Genomic DNA, 22,042 nt, shown 5'->3' with positions numbered 1-22,042 from the left:
TTAAGATTGACTGGTTTGATCTCCTTGCTGTCCAAGAGACTCTCGGGAGTCTTCTCTGGCACCACAATTTGAAGGCATCAGTTCTTTGGTGCTTTGCCTTCTTTGTGGTTCAGTTCTCACAACTGTACGTGACCACTGGGAAGACCATAGCCTTGATTATTCAGATCTTTGTTGACAGAGTAATGGCTCTGCTTTTCAATACACTGTCTAGGTTTGTCATAGCTTTCCTGCCAAGAAGCAATTGTCTTCTGATTTCATGGCTGCAGTCACCATCTGCAGTTATTTTAGAGCTCAAGAAAACTTCTACCTTCCCCCCTTCTGTTTGCCATAAAGTAATGGTGCCAGATGCCATGATCTTAATTTTTTTAATATTTAGTTTTAAGCTGTTTTTTTTTTTCACTCTCCTACTTCACCCTCATCAAGAGGCTCTGTAGTTCCTCTTCATTTTCTACCATTAGAGTGGTATCATCTGCATATCTGAGGTTTTGAATAACAGCCAGCAATAAAATATGAATGGACTATAGCAATGAAAAGCAGTATGAATGGACCTCAGCAATTTCATTATCAGTGAAAAAAGTATATTCCTCAAAATGACCAATAGCATAATCTCCTTAGAATAACGTTAAAAACAACTAAAATAAAAGGCACTTTTTATGTATGTATGTACATACGATAAATACATAAAAAGAAAGCAGAAGAGTGATGAATACAGGATTCAAAAGAAGAAGAGTGATGAATACAGGATTCAGACAGATGATTATACAAGACTAGTAAAAAGAAAAAGATTTAAATTACCAGTAAAAAAAACAAACAGGATATTACAGATTTTAGCTTTTGTTCTGGATGGTGTATTTTCAGATGTTTATTTCTTAGCTGTTTTTAATTATGTAAATTAGTAAATGAATCAAAATGGGCTATGTGTAATCCAGATGACAGACAACAGTCTGTCATCAGTCTGAAATCAAGAAGTCCTAAATCAATTAATATATGAAGAGCAAAAATAAAACACTGTAGCTATCAGGAAATTTGAGAGTTTCTTCAAGTTGTTTTATTTTATTGTTTATTTTTATGTTTAGTCTCTGGCAGCAAAAACACTGAACTGAGTATACTTCTTCTCCCTTTAAAAATAACACCTTGAATAACACCTTGAATTTATGGAATCTTTGCTTCATATTTGAACTTATAAGCTCAAGATATCATCTTTTATTTTGCTGATTATTATTATTCTTAATTGTGATAAAATATGCATAACATCAAATGTATCGCCTTAGTTATTTTAAGCATATATTTCAGTATTGTTACATATATTCACTTTGTGTAATCTCAAGAATTCTTTCATCTTGCAATACTGCAAAGCTATATTTGCTGATTCTTTTGTGTAACAGTGATATTTTACAAAGGATAACTTTGTATCATTGGAATAAAAATAAATGGTACACGGAATGCATATCCACAATGTGTCAACTTGTTTAATCACTAGCTCATTTTGTTTGGTCTCTAATCTAGATTAATATTTCTTTGAATCCTTTCAGTATGTCAGATCTTGCTCTTTTCTGTTTTTATATGATGGTCAGATTTAATCATATTTCAGAGATAAATTTAGAATAAATATTTGTAGATTTGTTCAGACCTGAATAGCTTACTGGTATTAGTACTATTCAAAAAAAAAAAAAAAAGGAAATACAGGACTTTTATCATATTAAGTGTGACTTAAAAAAAAAAAAAGACAACATCACTGGGTTCTTTCCTTTACCTTAAACCAACGTACTCGGTGCTTGAGTTGAAGTAAATTATGAGATAAATGATATTTCTAAAATTGATTTTTAATATATTTATAGGAGCTTCAAAAAGGAGTTATCTAAAGATTGACAAAATGTGAAAGTGATCTTTTTTTTTTTATCATTTTTGAAGTCTAAATCAAAGTTCCAAGTTTAGCACAGATTACTTACTGTTCATTACTTATTTGTTTATTAAATACATAACTACGAAAGGGTTTCTGTTTACCTGGTAAGGTGTGGCACTGAGGTCTACGATATGAGTCAGAAGACAGTTCTGTAAACAGGGTAATGGCATTTCCACCAGATATATAAACCGAGGGAGAAGGGAGCACAGAGGATGGGGCCAGCATGCTCAGGGAGCCCTAGAAGCACTATGTGGGAAAAAAGTCCCTACCAGTCTTGACTTCTGAGCCATTATTTTAAATTACTTGATCTTATAGTTTTAACTCTAATATAATAGTTTAGTTTAATAGTCTCAGCTCTAATTGTGTCTTAAAGACTTGACAGTAAAATAGTAATTGAAGATTCTTTTTTCTCTTTGTAAAGGGGCATAAATTTTAAAAGATGTTTAAATGGTTTTATTGTACATTTTCAGTTATTAACTTTAAGTCATACAATTTTAAACTGAATTTTGTCACCCTAGTAAATGAAGCAATTAATACTAACATGACAAGCTTCCAAGAACTGAGTTTCTGATTAGTGGGTAAATGCTATACAAAGATATTCAAGCACTGAAAATTTGTTGGACTTCAAAAATCAATATTAATAAATCTTCTAATGTCTGTTTACAAAGCAGAATTTTTCCCCAAAATGTTATCTCACTTTTCATGATTCACCTTCAATCCCATAAAAGCCTAAAACTTGTTAAAAAACAGAAATTATCCTTAGGTCATTATTGTTATTTCACAGGAATTCTAAGATAGTATCATAAAGACAATTTTACTTCTTAAGGAAACATTGTTGAAATTATATTGGCTTATTTTGACATACTGCTGTCAAGAATTTAGGAATCACAAATAGAATTATCTTAAGAATAACAATCGAGAAGATATCTGATTATCTTTCAGATTCTAAACATTTACTTAAAAGGGAAAAAAAAATCACTGAAGTTGTGCCAATATTTAAAAGCGATCATTTTAATTATAATTTATGGTGAAATTTCCTTTTACTTGCTACCTAGTCATTAGAATAAGGTTTATTTATTTATTTTTTAAATATTCCCTTTGATCTCTTGTTGATAAACAATGTATTGTGCTGTGCTCAGTTGCTCAGTCATGTCCGACTCTTTGCAACCCCATGGGCTGTATGTAGTCTGCCAGGCTCCTCTGTCCATGGGGATTCTCCAGGCAAGAATACTGGAGTGGGTTGCCGTGACCGCCTCCAGCACAAAGCAGCAAAATTTCATGCAATTCAATATAAAAATAAAGCCAAAGAAACAAAATTTCCACACATACTTACACAGAGTTGGCAGAAATATGTTCAAGTAACGTATTTGTTTTTTAATTATCTTTTGAAGTGATGTATATAATATGACAAACTGAATATGTTTGTGTGTGTATGTGTGTGTAGAGAGGTACAGAGTGGATAAAACTGTAAGAAAAAAAGAGCTACAGACAGAAACAGAGATTTTAATTCTGATTGGAGATAGAGTATTTCACATATAATTTCAAATCAACATGGTTTACACAAAAGCCCAGGAAGTACCTGAGATCTTGAGATTATTTCAATAGCCCAGGTAGTATACTTTGAAACTGCCTCATGCTCAGACAAAAATCACACCTCATACTTGAAGATACAAAGTCCACAATCTCTATAAAAGGCTTTCTTGATCATTAGATAATGGGAAAGTTTTATGGCAGTGATTATTAATACTCTCACTGCCTTCACTGAATTTATTAACAGTAAAATGACATACACATTCTCTTGCACTTTGGTGCTTTGCATATCCAGCATCATACCATATTAAGAGCTGCACGTGCAAGGCAAACAAAACACATACCCTATTTCTAAAAGTTTATGCAGTTGTCATTACTCCTTTAGAAAATTAACCATAGACATTTTTCTTTCACTTATCAATAAAAGGCATACCAGAAGCCTAGATGTTACTTGCATAACTGCCTTATTTCAGTTGTCCTGAAATATTCCCACAGAACACTAGTTCTTAACTAACATTGTATGATGTACCAGACATAGATCTTAAGGTTCTCATTTTGGTGGGAGTACTCTTCCAGACCTTGGAGCCTAGACATGAAGGATCTCAAATATGTACAAAGCTGATCTTGCCATCCGTGTGCAGGGCAGACATCAGAAATCAAACAGATATTTTCTGTGGATCAGGATGAGCCCAAGAATTTTTCTCAACATAATTACTGAGGGTGAAACTACTAACTAAACCACTACAAAATAATTAGGGGTTGCAAATTGCTTTTAATTTGAGTGCTAATCTTAGAGATCAAGCCAATAATAGAAAACTACATGGGAAAGAAGAGAAGTAAATAACTGTATAAAATGTCTCCACTTGAAAATGGTAATTTATGAGTCAATGTTTTAAAACAAGTATGTCTGATAAGTTCGTTTCCATATTCAACAATTTACTGACTTACCATGTTAGTATGCTTATGTTGTCTTCAAAATATTTCATAATTGAAATTGATCACTTCCAAAAGATTCATCTCTGCCTGTAACACTGGAAGGATCGGATACTAACTTCTAAATAGATAAATGTAGTGCTTACTTTGTCAGCACCATGTCAACCTATTCCAGTATTCTTGCCTGGAAAATCCTATGGACAGAAGAGCCTCGATCCATGGGGTTGCAGAGTTGGACATGACTGAGCAATTTAGCACAGAGGCTATGCAGTGACTTAAGAATTTTTACTAAGGAAGGAAAATAATCGAGTTGTTAGGAGATGAGGAATAGATGAATACATATATATGCATGACTGAGCCCCTTTGTTGTTCACCTGACACTGAAATACTAAAATTGGAAGGATACAGAAAAGATTAGTGCTCCCTACACAAGGATGACATGTACCTTTGTGAAGGGCTACATATTTCTTTAAAAAACGAGTACAAATAGGTATATATCTGTTTCTTTCAGATTTACAGAATGTAGATTACTAGTCTGAAGAGAGACAATATACAACCTATGATCTATGAACCTTATGTTGATTTTATTTGCTTTGTTCATTCACAGAGTTGTGTCCGACTCTTTGCAATTCCACAGACTCCAGCATGCCAGGCTTCCCTCTCTTCCTGTCCTTCACTGTCTCCCACAGTTTGTTCAAACTCATCTCCATTGAGTCAGTGATGCCATGCAACTATCTTATCTCCTGTTACCCCCTTTTCCTCCTGCTCTCAATCTTTCCCAGCATTAGTCCTTCCAATGAATATTTAGGGTTGATTTCCTTTAGGATTGACTGGTTTGATCTCCTTGCTGTTCAAAGGAATCTCAAAAGTCTTTTCCAACACCACAGGTCAAAAGTATCAATTCTTTGGCACTCAGCCTTCTTTATGGTCCAACTCTCACATCCATACACGACTACTGGAAAAAGCATAGCCTTGAGTAGTTGAACCTTTGTCAGCAAAGTGTTGTCTCTAATTCTTAAGATGCTGTCTAGGTTTGTCACAGCTTTTCTTCCAAGGAGCAAGTGTCCTTTAATTTTGTGGCTGCAGTCTCTGTCCACAGTGATTTTGGAGCTCAAGAAAATAAAATCTGCCACTGTTTCTACTTTTCCACCATCTATTTGGCATGAAGTGATGGGACTGGATACCATGATATTAGTTTTTGAATGTTCAGTGTTAGGCCAGCTTTTCCACTCTTTTCTTTCACTCTCATCAAGAGGTTCTTTAACTCCTCTTTGCTTTCTGCCATTAGAAGGGTATCATCTGCATATCTGAGGTTGTTGATATTTCTCCCTGCAATCTTGATTCCAGTTTGTGATTCATCCAGCCTTGCATTTAGCATGATGTACTCTGCATACAAGTTAAACAAGCAGGATGAGAATATACATCTTTGATAAACTCCTTTCCCAATTTTGAACCAATCCGTGTTCCATGTCTGGTTCTAACTGTTGCTTCTTGTCCTGTATACAGGTTTCTCAGGCAGGTAATATGGTCTGGTAAAGTGGTCTGGTATGCCCATCTATTTAAGAATTTTTCACAGTTTGTTGTGATCCACCGTCAAAGGCTTTAGTGTAGTCAATGAAGCAGAAGTAGAAGTTTTTCTGGAATTCCCTTGCTTTTTATATGATCCAACAGATGTTGGCAATTTGATCTCTGTTTCTTCTACCTTTTCTAATCCACCTTGTACATCTGAAAGTTCATGGTTTATGTACTGCTGAAGCCTAGCTTGAAGGATTTTGAGCATTACCTTGCTAGCATGTGAAATGAGCACAATTGTACACAATCATAAGCAGACTATATTTGCTTATCTCTTTCCAAAATCCAAAATGATTTGCCTTTTTTTTGTGAAGCATATTTACTTCACTTTGAATACAAATAGGCAGGAGGAGCTCACAGTAAAATGCTGCAATGTCTCTAACAATTACAGTTTCATTTATAAGCTATATAACTTATTAAGAGTTATCACTTAGTAAGGTGAAATGTCAGGCACTTTATTTTTAATTATTTAATGATAGGCAAGTTAAAGAAACATTCAAATAATGATAAGGCCTTATAACAACATCCTAAGGAAATGCTAATTATATCTGCTGTTTGTTTCATCTTTGGAGAAGCAATTAAATTGACTCAAGTTAGCAAGTGCAAGGTCAGTCAAATGCCCTTTGCCCTAATTTAGAGATGTCAAAACAGCTGAATGGAATACCAAGAGGAAGTTACAACTTGTCCATAAAATCTAATTAAAGACAAAATTTCAGTCTTAAAAATTCAAGTGGCCATCTCTGTTAAAGAACAGGAGCCAAGTTTTTGAATGGTTGTAAAAAAAGTTGGGAAAATGCTGTTCTAAATGCTGTATGACACAAGGATATGAACAATTGAGGGAGCAGTGACTACTCCAGAGTCTGGGTTCCCAGGACATAAGAGAGGTAGGAGACCTAAGCTGAAAGAACAAAGTGCTGGGAATAAAGACAGGAGGGCCAGCGGTGAAGCTCATAGATCTCAAACTGGCTAGGACAGAAACTGTTACAGAAGGGGAAGTTTAAATTCTTAAGTTTTGGGTCTAATCTGGGCACATAGCTTTCCTCATGAAGTAAGTCTTGGGTAAGAACTGTCTTTCCCTTTCCTGTTTTAGGACTCAGCTCAAAGCCTCTTTTACCAATACTTTTAGTTTTCTTCTACTACCTCCTTCTGAATTCCAATACACTCATGCTTATCACACCCATCTGCCCCTTTCTTTCTGCAAGCAGATTAAGCTTGGGACTTTTGCCTGGCATAAAGAGCAATGAACTGCAGTGGACTCCCAAGACAGGAGTTCAAGTCTCTACTGCATCACTTGTTAGCAGCTAATGCTGTGCTTTCAACTGTTATCTTAGCATTATCTGCAGAATTAGCTTTTGTATTATACAAATTAAAAGGAAATTTAAGACATCCACAGATAGGCTGGTAATTCTGAATTTGTGGTGCAATTACAACTGTGGATAGATTCCAAAATTTTGTAAGGAATACAGGTCACAGACTCCATTATCTTCTTCAACAAGTATATGACTCATTAAAGTTAAGTAACCACTGATACTGAGTGACCAGGGACATCACTTTTCCTTTCTACCCTCTTTAGCACCTGGCACAGCTTCGCATATAGAATAAGTACTTGAAAATTATTGAAACGTGATCTACACAGTTTCCTGTAAAACTGGAGACAGAGAAAGAGTTCTTGTCAGAGTTCTGGCAGAGGTCTGAGCAGTCTGACAACATCCTGACAGTCCATTACAGTGACCAGATGGGACCTGCACATCAGCACCCGGGCGGGGGAGACAGCCCATCCATGAACGAGGCAATTGTTCCACCTCTGATGACTAGACAGCATGTGTTCTGCAGGCAATAGGAGCAGATTAATCACCATGAAACTAAGCAGGGCGCCTTATACCAAAACTTAATTTATTGGGATGTCCACATGGTTTCCAAGGGTTTATATTTTCTTTATCTCAAGTATTAACTAAGAAAAGAGTGGCAATTTTCTTTCATCAATAACTTGATTTTGATTGAAAAGTTATTTATTCTGAGTCTTTCCCCCCAAATAATATACTTCCAGGGTCACACATTAGATGAGAATGTCTTATTCAGCCATGAAATGAGTTAATGAAATAGTCAGAAGGTCACTCTGATTTATAAAAGCATTTCTGCTTATACTCAATATAAAGCAAGCAAGTACAGGATCCCCATGTATGAGAAACCCTCTTGTTTTAGGCTTCCCTAAGGAAAGGAAAATAAATTCCTTTCATGCTATACAAAAAAAGGGTGTTTAAATATTCCACTGAAAATTATTGTAGTTAAAATTATGAACTAATTATAATTTTTCTAATCAAAGTGCTTAAAAACAGAAGCATAGTTTGATAAATTTCAAGTAATCTAATTTTTGTAATTACATACCTTGTTTTCACGTTAAATAAGGAAAAAAATAATACAAAATTACATTATGGTTGTTAGGAAGAAGAAAAAAACTGTCACATTTATAAACATGTAATGACTATGAACAATAAGGTAAAAAAGAATGTCAAGCTTCTTAGAGTGTCTGAGTTCTAGCTTTTAAGGGTTTTATCTTTATCCAATGTTTCCTTTTAAATAGTTTTGATTATTTTTTGGTTAAATAACTGAAAGAATCTAAAGTTCATAACTGTGGGGATCTAACTTTAGCAAGGTGAAATGAAACTGTCTCAAGTTATTCCATAAAAATATGGAATCCTCTTAGGTAGGCTATAAAATTTATATTGCTTTGATATATTGCTTTCTCATTTTAAAACCCATAGAAAAAGTTCTTTTGGTTCTGCCAGAAACATATTTAGTGCTTTTTACATTAAAAACAAACATCAACATACCTTGAACTAAAAAATTATGTTCAACTACCTTGAACATAAAAAATTTTTAAGTATTAAACTGCTTCTGCCTTCAACCCTGTAAATTTAGCTAATAGGTTTCTGTTGGGGCCCGGTTAACAATCTTCACTTTTGATTAGATAACATAGCAATTCTTCGAACATTTTATGTACAGCATTTAATTTTGACACATGTCAGTTTCAAGATAAAATATTTTTAATTAAAATAACAAGGGAAAAAGATAAGTACTGTCTCAAAGTGAAATTAAACTATTTGAAGATTAATCTTTAGATTATTTAAAAATGAATCATTGCATGTCCTACATTCTCATTTATTAGCTTCTCAGTTATGACTTAGCTTTGCTAGAACCCAAGAGAAATACTATTGAAAAACATGGGAAACAAGATGTAAAACAGCAAATGTTTTGAATAAGGCTATTACTATCCAAAATGTAAATTCTAATAAGGATACTGACATTCTCCATTATTCCTATAATTCTAGAGTGTATACATCAGGAATGATATACAATGAGCTTGCCTGTTTCATTTGGAGGTAAAGCAACATTCTTTTGAAAGCTCATTTTATGACTTAGACAGTAGAGCAAGGTATTAAAAAATAAATTTTAGCTGATAAAAAATTGAAAATGACATGTTAGCTCAGGATGCAAAAAATCTTCAAAGCAGGTGGCCAAGAATCATATAGAACATCTATGTTCAAGCTATAAAATAGTTGGATCCTGCAGATTCGAAAGCTTTTTCTTTTCCCTTGAGAAGGACATTTTCTCCGAGATAGTTGTATCATGTGTCTTACAAGCCCTAGGGTGAGAAGTAGATGCCAGGGAATCAGCTTTGATGGCACCTCATGATGTACCTGGGGGTTTCCCAGATGGCACTAATGGTGCAGAATCCACCAGTCAATGCAGGAGATATAAGAGACACAGGTTCAATCCTTGGGTCTGGAAGACCCCCTGGAGGAGGAAATGGCAAGCCACTGCAGTATTCTTGCCTGAAGAATCGCATGGACAGAAGAGACTAGTAGGTTACAGTCCATAGGTTCACAGAGTTGAACACAACTGAAGATGCACTAGCTGTTAAACATGCTGCTGTGGGACACTGTGGATGAATGCAGGTTGCGGCAGAAGCAGAGGCCAGGCTCAGGGGCCATACTGATATCAACCTCAAATTCCAGAGTGTGTCCAGGAAAATGCACATGACAGTTTCCTAGGGGACAGATGGGAGCCATGTTCATGCAAAAATGGGAGGGCATGAAGTCCCCTTGATCCTATTCAAGACTATAGATTGAAAAGACTTCAAAGTTAACATTTGATGGAACTGCAACCTGCTTCAGGATAGAGAATCAGGACACACTGGCAGAGCAGAAATACAGTCACTTGTATCCAGAGAACTGCGAGAGAAGAAACTCCAGAAAGAGGACATTCCAGAAACTCACAATGGTGCTTATGAAAGAAAAGTCACCCTTTAACGTCTGACAGGGCCAGACGGATGAGAAGTGGGGTCTCTCTGGTGATGGCAAAAGGTACTTCCCTGAACCCCTTTCCTCTCCCTTCCTCCTGATATGACACTAGAGGGTCAGACACTGAGTATAACAGCTCACAAAAGAGGAGGTGTGCTAAGCAGAGTCAGGAGCAAAGAAGCCTCTAAATTTCTCCCTACTTGAGAGCCTGCCCTCCCTCCCATGGCATGCCGAAACAGGGAGAATTTTAAATGAGGTTGAATGCTCTGTTATATGAGAATGGACCTTTTAACTGCTGGGTAACAATTGTGTACTACCCAAGAGTGACCTGGAAAGTGGGGTCTGCTGAAGTCAGACAGGTCCAGGGAGATAAAAGAGTCCCACAGAGTAGATTGAAATGAACTGTGGGAGGTAAAATAAAGTTGTTTATTATTACGCTCCATGAGTTGACATAACAGTTGCTGTTAGATTAACAGGTGAAATAAATAATAACTGTAGTTTCAGAGTAAGCTTGTTTCTCATTGGTCTATTCATTAGCCTCTACAGCCTACTTGAAAAAAATGAGAGAAAACAAAAGAAAACCAAGAAAAAATGCTTCATTAATAGATACAAAGGCCATACTTAGTTTAATAAATCATTCCCTTTGTGACCTTTTTGCTTACATGCTGGTTTAGAGACTAACTCCACCCAAGCATGGTTTGAACTGCTTCCAAAATGAGTTACATTTTCAGATAGAAAGATCCCAACAATTCATTAAATCAAGAAGCCAACTAAATAACATAACCAAACAGAGTATTGGATTTTTTTTTTTTTTTTTACTGTCAACTATGATTCCATTAAAAAGAAAGAGTGAGAAGAGAGAGTGAGAGACTTTTAGCTTGTATATATTACTGCTAAAGTTTACATAGAGAGAGCTCTGGATTTTACATGAATTATTGCTAGGACTACTTAAGGCTGGCTGAGGTGGAAAATGTTCATTTGTAGTCAAAGTGACAGATACTGTGTAGTTTAGGATAATTTGTTTAGGAGCCACAGGTCCTTAAACCATACAGTACAACTGTCAAACACTTTCATTATTATGATGTCTACACTGAACAGGTTTCTCACGCATCACTTATAAATGAATGATAAATGGATATAAATGTGTCTGCAGTTGACCACCTTTTTCAAGGACTATATTAAAATTCCTCTGACTCTAGAGATGGGATAGGTTAAGGGTTAGGGCAGAGAAATCTAGTTTAACTGAGGCCACAATTGGCGCTAGTGGTAAAGAACCCAGCTGCCAATGCATATGTTAAGAGAGGAAGGTTTGATTCCTGGGTTGGAAAGACCCCCAGGAAGAGGGCATGGCAACCCACTTCAATATTCTTGCCTAGAGAACACCATGGACAGAGGAACCTGGTGGGCTACAGTCCATAGGATCACAGAGTCTGGCATGACTGAAGCAACTTAGCATGCACACATGAGAAATTTACACGTGGAGAGGAGAAATGATTTTTTTCTACCCCATTTCTCAAACATGTTTTTCCCATCCTATGGCTATAGTCCATAGGGTTGCAAAGAGTCAGACACAACAGAAGCAACTTAGCATGCATTCACACCACGTTCTTAGCACCAGTAATAGACACTCAAAGTTTTCTATGAAAAAGATTTTAAAAAACTGACTTAGGTAGAAGGCCAAAAGAAAAAATTATTCAAATTTCAGTTGCTAAAAATTATTCAAAGTTTTACTTCTACAAATACATATAATAGGTTTCAATAACAAATCATTCAAGCCAAAATTAGTTTAGATATAATTCTGTTAGGTAATATTCCCAAGGATTCTTAAGTTTACTTACTTGATTTGTTAAAAAAAAATATGTTATCTGTACATTAAATATTTAGCATATAATGTGAAAATCTAGTACTACACAATAATGATACAGTCTTTAATTCTCTGAGTTAAATTGTAATGTATTCCCTACTGACTGTATCACCCAAACAACAGTTAACAATATTGTAGGGAAAAAAACTTACAGGATATCAGCAGATTTGAAAAAAAGCTACAGCAGATTATATTTTAAAAGCTTAGATTAAATAATCATAGAGAAGTTTTATAGAGGCAAATGAACTCTTACATAAGCAAGAGAAGTATTTGTAAAGGTTAGCTGGTTTTTCATTTTTTACCATACAGCGTGGAGAAAAATAAATTATTTCAAGGATTTTTACTTGCAGTGAATATTTTCCAAGATATCTCCTGAAAGAAAAATAAATCCTTCCAGATAATTTCTGTGTAGAACTAGCTAATCTTTATAACTTCCTCCAAAGAGAAAATACATAGTCTTTGATTATCTGAGAAAACTTTCATGTTTGCCTATGGAAATCCATGTTAATAATAAGAAAAATTCCCCTAAGAAAATTATTTTTTTCAGAAAACTTGCTTTCTCCTCCATGTCTGCAAAGTGACCAATTTGTGAACACGTCTTCCATCTAAAGCAGCTGGCTGATGTAATCAAATCATAGTTTCCCCCACCCTCTTTCAAGTATAAGATTTAGAATTGACATGCTTAGGCCAAAGAGGTGTAAGGCAGAATTCTTTAAAAGGTTTCCTTGCTCCTAAGAATGAGACATAGTAAGTAATATTTTTTTATTCTTTTGTATTCCCTTGTCTGGATGTGGCCCATGAAACTGCTACAGCCACCTTTCTACAAACCTTAGGGTAATGCCAACACCAGTGATGGCAGACAGAAGACACAGAAAGAACCAAATCATTCATATTATTGCTAAGCAGATGATATTATCTTTTATATAGCCACTCAAACTCTGGACACTCTTATTCTATAGTTTAATAAGTCTTCTTATTTTTTTTTAACCAGCCCACGTAAGGTGACTTTTAAGCGGAAAGCACACTAATTGGTTAAAGAGTAATATATTGGTCTCACACTCAAAAGAAGATAACAAAATTACCAACTCAAAAAAAATGAGGAAACATTATTTAGTATTCTTTATGGGTAAGACACTGTATAATGTTTAAAGGAGAATCAAAAGTGCCTGTAAAATAGTTCCCCCACTCAAGGAGTGTATTATTAAAAGGGGGATATATTTATACAAGTGCATGATAATAGCTTTATCAGATAGGACATTTGACACTGTGTGGATCACAACAAACTTTGGAGAATTTTTAAGGAGATAGGAATTCCATATCATCCTACCTGCCTCTTGCAAAACCTTTATGCAGGTAAAAAACCAACAGTTAGAACTGGACATGGAACAACAGATTGACTCAAAATTGGGAAAGGAGTACATCAAGGCTGTATATTGTCACCCTGCCTATCTAAATTATATGCAGAGTACATCATGGGACATGCCAGGTTGGATGAAGCATAAGCTGGTATCAAGATTGCTGGGAGAAACATCAATAACCTCAGATATGCAGATGACACCATCCTAATGACACAAAGTGAAGAGGAACAAAAGAGCCTCTTAATGAAGATGAAAGAGGAGAGTTAAAAAGCTGGCTTAAAACTTAACATTTGATAAACTAAGATCATGGTATCTGGTCTCATCACTTCATGGCAAATAGATGGGGAAACAATGGAAACAGTGACAGACTTCATTTTCTTGGACTGCAAAATCACTACGGATGGCAACTACAATCATGAAATTAAAAGATGCTTGCTCCTTGGAAGAAAGGCTATGACAAACCTAGACAGTGTATTAAAAGCAGAGACATCACTTTGCGGACAAACCTCTGTATAGTCAAAGCTATGGTTTTTCCAGTAGTCATGTATGGATGGGAGAGCTGGAACATAAAGAAGGCTAAGCACCGAAGAAGAGATGCTTTTTGAACTGTGGTGTTGGAGAAGACTGCTGAGAGTTGCTTGGACTGCAAGGAGGTCAAACCAGTCAATCCTTAAGGAAATCAGTCCTGAAACATCATTGGAAGGACTGATGCTGAAGCTGTAATACTTTGGCCATCTGATGCAAAGAGCCAACTCATTAGAAAAGACCTTGATGCTGGGAAAGTTTGAAGGCAGGAGGAGAAGAGGATGACAGAGGATGAGATGGATTGATGGCATCAGTGGACATGAGTTTGAGCAAGCACCAGGAGATGGTGAAGGACAGGGAAGCCTGGCATGCTGCAGTCCATGGGTCTGCAAAGAGTTGGACATGATTGAGTGACTGAACGACAAATATATAAAATGTTCTAGTAAACACAAAGATAGTTATGTCTCCTGAGGATGAGGAACCCTTGGAGAACAGGATGCAGTAAAAGAGTAAAATTAGATAAATGCCTTCAAAAATGAAGAGTGAGATGAGCAAGAAAGTGAATGGCAATTTCAGGAAATTGTAGCAAAGTACAAAACTTGAATTATTTTGGAAGGAACTAACATGGCAGTTAGAGTAAAAGAAAGAGAAAGAGGCAAACAAAGTAAAATGCTAGTGAGAGAACAAGGAAGAGTGGGTTAAAAGGAGACAAAACAGGGTAGAAATGGACGGGAAGGACTTAGAAGTCAACAGAATCCTGTGGTTTATGCAAGTTCTTTGGAAATTGAGAACTGCCAGAAGTCTATAAACAGAGAAGAAATATTATCAGATTCTTATTTTTCTAAGAGATAACATAAATGATCATGGTGAATGGATGAGATGGGGAGAGAATGGATATTCTCTTTTACTAGATAAATGAAGCTGAAAAATGGTATTATCACTTACACTAGATGAAAATACTGAAATGTTTGCTACCTTATCAACATGGTCTGTCAGCTGAGGCTTTTGTTCAGACTGCAACAGAGCTTGTTTCTCCCTTTGTCTAATGCTACTTCCTTAGTGATGCCCTCATGTGTGTTGATCCCAAGAAACCCTCCCTTGCAAATACTCTATAAGCTAATCTTCATCTCACAGTTGGCCTCTGAGGGAACTCAACTTACAACAAAACTAGTGGGAGTGATTAAATATAGATCTAGATCTCTGCCCTTGGAATGGGATCCCTTCTGAATGGATCTGATTGCTCCATTTTGATCTAGGGTTGAGGGAAGGGAATATCAAATCAATGTGCATTATCTGTTTCAAACTTTCTGAGAGAAATTCACAGAAATTCACATTTCTGAACTAAATAGAGGACTAACGGACCAACTCTACAGGCTTCCCTGGTGGCTCAATGGTAAAGAAGCCACCTGCCAATGAAGGAGATGTGGGTTCAATCCCTGGGTCAGGAAGATCCTCTAGAGAAGGAAATGGCAACCCATTCCAGTATTCTTTGCCTGGAAAATCCCATGGACAGAGGAGCCTGGTGAGCTACAGTCCATGGAGTTGCAAAGAGTCAGACACAACTTAGCGACTAAACAACAACAGATCAACTGTAGAAAAAGCCTCTTTAAACTCTGGGATATCATGTCCCTGGTAATGTTTATACTTGCCTTTAAGTCTATTACGTCTCTGTAGAAATTAAAAAAAAAAAAAAAAAAAGCATCGCTTATCCCTCTTATCTAAATGTCAGAATTTGAAAAAAAAATTCGGTCTAATTAATTTTGACTTTCTAGATAGAGAAAATGCCCTAAAAGGTCTAATTTCAACTTTCTCCTTCTATGGCTATTTTCTCAAAGGTTATTGATCATATACCTGCCCCGTTCATATACCTGCCTCATTTATTATAAAAGACTCAAAAATCTAGTCTGAACAGAGTTAAGATCATAAGAAGAATATTATTAAATATTTATGATGAAACGACTTTTTGCTACTACTTTTAGTGATTCCACTCTAAATTCTTGTGGCAAATATGAAATGACAATGGCTGATATTTCAGTAGGCACAGCCTTGTTTGTACAAAAACTTCAAATAAACAGATATCCTAAATTTTGATACTCCAACTGGATACTTTCAACACAATTTCTTTTTAAATTTCCCAGAGGAAAAAATTCCCAACCAGTCACTCACAGCTCAATTATGTGTTGTAGATTGCTTTACTCTATAAAGAATACAAAGGAAATCCTTCAGCCCCACAGAGTCCCAGCATGTGTGGTTTCTTCCACAGAGGAGTCTGGATTTTTGCTGAGGGGCACTGAGCCAACGCAAACCACGTAGGTCTAAACACTGCTCAACTACTACATCTTGACACTTACTCGCTACTGTGGAGTAAGAACCTTTTAGAATTGACATGATTTATATAAATTTTAAAGGTGGATACCTATAAAAACATAAATTCTTACCTTTGCATACCTAACCTCTTTATGAATTGTTCATTTTACAAAGATAAATGTCAGTTAAAAAGAAAGTCTCTAGTATAGACTCTATTTTTATAGTATGTTCAAATGACCATTTATTTCAATAACATCATAAGGGAAATCAATATTTCATAAACATTTATTTTATTAGATATTAGCACATTTCAAGCATGGAATATAGCCAAAGAGAGATTTGCTTAAAATAGCCAGAGGAGGAAGTTAGCTATCAGAATTTATTTTAAGCAATGATCTAATACACTCAGTTCAGATAAATGGACTTATTCTTCCAACCCTTTCCAATCTCTGAAGGCAGAGAACAGCACCAGAACAAATTCCCTTAAAAGTATGAATCGCTTTTTGTTATTATTCTAAGACAGAGACATATTTGGAAAAATGCTTTGTTAGCTATGTAGTGTCTTTTAAAGCAAAACCACAAAGTTGAAGATTTCCTTTGGCCTCTTTCATAAGAAGAGCCATAAAGATATTTACTGATGTTGAGATACTAGTTGATATTATCTATAGCCTCTCCTAGGAATTTTTTTAAGTACTCATACTCCTAAGGGAAAAAATACATCCTTAAGAAGAACTGGGGGACTTCCCAGTTATTATATAAGGGAATTTCCATAGCATAGCACTAAGACTTCATGCTATCAATGCAGGAGGTCCAGGTTCAATCCCAATGTTGGGGAATTAGATCCCACATGCTGCAACTAAGAGTTCATACACCACAACTAAAGATTACATGTGCCACAGCTAAGACCAGACAGCCAAATAAATAAATAAATATTTTTTAAAAAGGAATAAATGGAATGAAGCTTTAATGGCAGAATGAAAGGTAGGTTTTTTCAAATTCTACCACACAACTGTTTATTTTATCTTACTATAAACAACATCTAGGGTATAGAATAATACTTATCTTAAAAAATAAGATAACCTTATGAGTTTGTGTGTTTGGACTAACACAAGTCAACAACTACTGGCAATACTGTAGTGCTCATTCTTCTAGAAACACAGATTACACAAAAGGCACACATATACATTTGCATTCAAAGATTATTTCTTTACGATACCTGAGCATTTATGAAAAAAGTATTCCTTTTCCTTTGGTGGGCCTCAAAATGTGTGGAAGTACTACTTAAAAATTCAGTGATTAAAAGAGCAAAAACAATATTTCTAATGCAGGTGCTCATTAAGCAATAATAATGCATATGGTGACAAATATTTTGCCTATGTAGACTAAAACTCTTAGTGCTGCTATATTCAAATAGTGGAACAACTGTTATTTAGTTATTAAAAGTGCCTCATAATTAGAGGGTTAAGTTAAAGTGGTCATTGTAGGTGAAAGCTATGTGAAGCTTCAAAGTCCAAGAGTGACCTATAAATAACTCTTTCTGAATGGGATGAAGTCTCTATTAACTCAGTGTGTACATGCTAAGTCGCTTCAGTTGTGTCCAACTCTTTGCATCCCTGTGGACTGTAGCCCACCAGGCTCCTCTGTCCATGGACTTCTCCAGGCAAGAATACAGTATTGGGAACTACTGACCTGAAATCTTGCAATGGTTCCTAGTATTTCTTTTGCAATAGTATTTCTTATGGAAAAGAAGAGAAAGAAAAAACAACCAAGTATACCTTACAGATGCAGAATGACCGTATGTCTTCTCATTAGTCATTCAACTCCTCTACTCTTGGTATCCATTTTTGTTTGCATAGATATTGATATTTACTAAGTTTCAATACTAGTTAATAATAATTAAGACAGTATGGCCATCCTTGCTTTGCGTATCACAATGCTAGCTGAAAATGTAGGATACAATAGTAATTGCTTTTCAGTTTTGAGTATATATTTCTTTAAGTGGTAATATTGTTGTTAATGAGCCCAAAATTGAGGCTTTGTTCACTCTTACTATCTGAATGTGAGTAACTCATAGAAGAAACCTGTTTAAATGTAAAATTAGAATGTGGAGAAGACAGCATGGTTTAAAATGCTACTGGAGTCATACTGTCATTTTAAAGTATGCTCATATGTTCACTGAAAATTAATTTAAAAATTTATAATAATTACTACAGATATAAATGTTAATACTTCATGAATAACTCATTTCCAGTTTTTAAATCTAAAATTTTGCATTTCTGTTAGCATCCATTTATTAACTTTTCATACCTTTCATTCATATTTTCAAAGGTTTTAGTATTACACTCACTGTTAATAAAAAGCATGCATATGTGTTTAAATCCATAAAATCCAAAAATATGTATCAGAGGCAATACATTCTTTTAATATGTTCTTTTTTGACATGCACATGACCTACTGCATTTGATGCTGAATCACTTAAAATGGAAGAGACGGAAAGGAGCACAGATGAAAATAAATGCATCCAATCAACTAGACAGAAATAAACTGACCTTCTTAAAATTTTTGTTTAAGTCAACCAGACTGAGCAAGAAGATGTGGTCCTTGGCTCCCAGGAGCAGCCTGCCCCTCTCCTCATCTAACATAATAGTTTGGAAATCCAGTCCTTCTGATGAGCCCAAAAAGGGAATACAGCTATTTGAAAGCAGCAAGTCTATGGGAAAATAAAAAGGATAGGAAAAAAAAAAATCTTATTAAGCAAAATATTTATTTGCTTCCATACATACACCATTCCACTTTGTAAATGCATATATACATCATGAAAGTTCCAATTTAGATATATGCAAACCACAGACAGATTTTAGCACAAGTTTAGAAAGATTCAACTTATACTTCTATTTTATTGATGCATTTATACTATTATCAAAATAAATATAAAACATGTTAGAAGAAAAGCAATAAATACAAAATTTTTCACAACCCTGTTTGCTTTCTTAAGTTATAAATTAATGCATCTAGCTATAGTAAGATTTGCAAACTGATCAAATGATCAATATGCACAAAGGAAGCAGCCAACTAAGTACATGATAAATCTCAGCCATTTTTTTCCCCCTTCTACTTTTTATGATATCCATGTTTGGAAGATTACACACTGCCTAGTTCCCAGTGGCTCAGTGGTAAAGAATCTGCTGGAAATGCAGGAGACACTGGTTCGATCCCTGGGTCATAAAGATCCTCAGGGTCAGAAAGATGCCCTGGAGGAGGGCATGGCAACCCACTCCAGTATTATTGCCTGGAGAATTCCATGAACAGGGAGCCTGACAGGCTACAGTCCATAGGGTTACAAAGAGCTGGACATGACTGAGCATGCACACACAAAGTTCACATATACAGGAAGAAGTAAACGTAGAAGTAATGAATTCTGAAGGAGATGTGATCCTGAACCAGTGAAGGAATCAGAATTATAAAGTGAGAAAGGACCTTAAAAGTTAATTTATGCCAATTCATGATTTTATAAATGAAGGTGTTTAATTCCATCAAGATGAAGTCACATGCCCTAAAGTCACAAAACAACAGTGGCAAAGCTGATAATATAACCTCAGTCCAAGTCTCCATTTATTTGGGGGCTGTTACAAGGCCTAAGTCTTTCAGTTATGATTGTGATATAGACACATTTCTATTCAACTTTAGATCTGAAGCCTAGTGGTTAGGATGAGGGCCTCACTGCTGAGGGCCTGGGTTCAATCCCTGATCAGAGAACTAAGAGAACTATCCATAAGCCATGTGATATGGCCAAACAAAACAAACAAAAAAGGAAATAAATTTAAATTTAGTTCTGAGTTTACAGGAACCCAAATCTTTTCAATATATTTTACTCCAAGTACTAATCATGCCTTCTCATTTTCTGCAACCCTAGACTATTAAATAACACGAAGAAAATAACATCACTTGTCACTTATTAAAGTCCATTACATTTTACTGGACTTTGCAATTCTGGCTGTATGATCTAGGGCAAGAAAGTTAACCTCTCTGTGCCTTCGTTTCCTCATCTATAAAATGGGAATAATGATGGATAGAAACAATGTAATAAATCATGAAAGTGTAAAGAATAATGAGTAAACATATGACCAGCATTAGAATAGTGCCTGGCAGTGCTGTGTAACTATTAGCTATTATAATAATGACTTATAATCTATAAAAAGGAAGTCATATTTCCCAACTCATAATTCCCACGATTAAAGGAGGTAACTTTATGAAGTTCTTAGAACAATGTCCTGAAGATAGGAGAAGTTCAATAAATAGTGTTACTTTGAATATTAAACTCTGGTTTGGACCAAATGAGTTCTATTAAGGAATATCATCTCATATTCCATTAAATCTGACTCATGAAGATTTAGAACATCTCTGTGTTTTTTAAAATGATTTCGAAATAACATTAAAAAGCTATTTTGTCTACAAATACTTATAAGCTTAGAAAGTATTAAGTATTAAGCATGTAAACAAGGTTGTGGGATGGCTGAGCCTCGCTGTTAGGGGCTCACGGATCCATATACAAATAGATAGGCATAGACAATACAATACAAGCAAAATAAATTCTAATAGAAGTATACACAAAATGTTAACAGATCTTTCAAGCAATTAATTATGTATCACCTTACAGAAGGAGGTGATATTTACAAACATTCCTGAAGGGTAGACAGAAGCTTTACAGGAAAAATATAAAAAACATTTTACTCCAAACAGAGGACCACTCGAATGGACTGTACCAGGGTATATACCATCTTATATTATTCTTACATGTTGTATGTTTAATGCATTTCCTACTATGGGGTATGAGTTCCTTCAGGTCAAAGACCAGGTCTTACTTATCTTAGAACCCCCAGCACACAGCTCAGAGTCTGAGACAAATTGAGAACTTAATAAATATGTGTGGAACTGCAGTAGTTCAGTATGCTGGAACAGAGAGAAGAGGTAGGGGCAGTGAAAAATTAGGCTGTCTCAAAGTAGTCACTGTGTAAGCCGTCAGGCTGCAGAGCTTACGTATTATATAGGTAACTGAAAGCCAATAAAATATTTTATGCAGAGAAAGTGATAAAGAGTATAGCTGAGCGTTACAAAAATAAGTCTAGCTGCTGTGTTCAGGATGGATGAGAATCAGGAAACATGGGGGCAGAGAGACTATCCAAAAGTTTCTAAAAGATGGTAAGTCCCTGAATTATGGTGGTACTAAGGGGAGGAGGAAGATGTTTAGGATACTGCATCTCATTTTCTGTCTACTTAAATGAGGAAAATAAAGGACATCATCATTTGCTTTATTTTCTTTTTCCATAACCAATATTATTGGGTTTAGTTTCAAACAAATTTGACAAGGAAAAACAGCTGCAAAAATATTGACTAACCTTAAGTATTATCATTTCAAAATGATTTAATGTTGCCTTGTGACAATGTTAGCATCAAACCGATTAGAGCATGCTTTACTGATGCTTCGTAGCCAAAGTAAATAATTAGATTCAGACATTACATATGAAAATTTCTCAGGTTGACACATTTTGAAAAGATCTTGGGACAGGGAATGGAATAGGTTCCCTCTCCCCCAAGCAGCTTATCTTTCTCGCATTTCTGCCAAACCAAGCAAATTCACTTTTGTTTCCACGGGATCATCAACAAAAGCCTAGGAAAAAAAAAAAGTTAAATCCAGAGTCTGTATCTTAACACCTAAAGCTGATATACTCTCAGGATTTCAGGAATCAGA

At 35.4% G+C, this 22,042-nt stretch overlaps 1 protein-coding gene and 1 non-coding gene across 2 annotated transcripts in view; one reads left to right on the top strand and one right to left on the bottom strand.

The window, feature by feature from the left end:
- SEMA3D (semaphorin 3D) overlaps nucleotides 1–22,042 on the bottom strand; it is a 139,696-nt gene that overhangs the window by 101,831 nt on the left and 15,823 nt on the right. Inside the window, exon 2 of the mRNA XM_040260709.1 lies at nucleotides 18,843–19,003. Within this exon, the coding sequence (XP_040116643.1) occupies nucleotides 18,843–19,003 (161 nt within the window). The remainder of the gene's footprint in view (nucleotides 1–18,842; nucleotides 19,004–22,042) is intronic.
- LOC120878326 lies at nucleotides 4,733–4,835 on the top strand. Its single transcript, XR_005724529.1, has one exon. It is a non-coding gene; the product is annotated as a U6 spliceosomal RNA (small nuclear RNA).

Source organism: Oryx dammah, unplaced genomic scaffold, assembly GCF_014754425.2.
Source record: "Oryx dammah isolate SB20612 unplaced genomic scaffold, SCBI_Odam_1.1 HiC_scaffold_18, whole genome shotgun sequence".
NCBI classification, from domain to species: domain Eukaryota; kingdom Metazoa; phylum Chordata; class Mammalia; order Artiodactyla; family Bovidae; genus Oryx; species Oryx dammah.
This window is presented reverse-complemented; position numbering and strand designations above follow the sequence as displayed.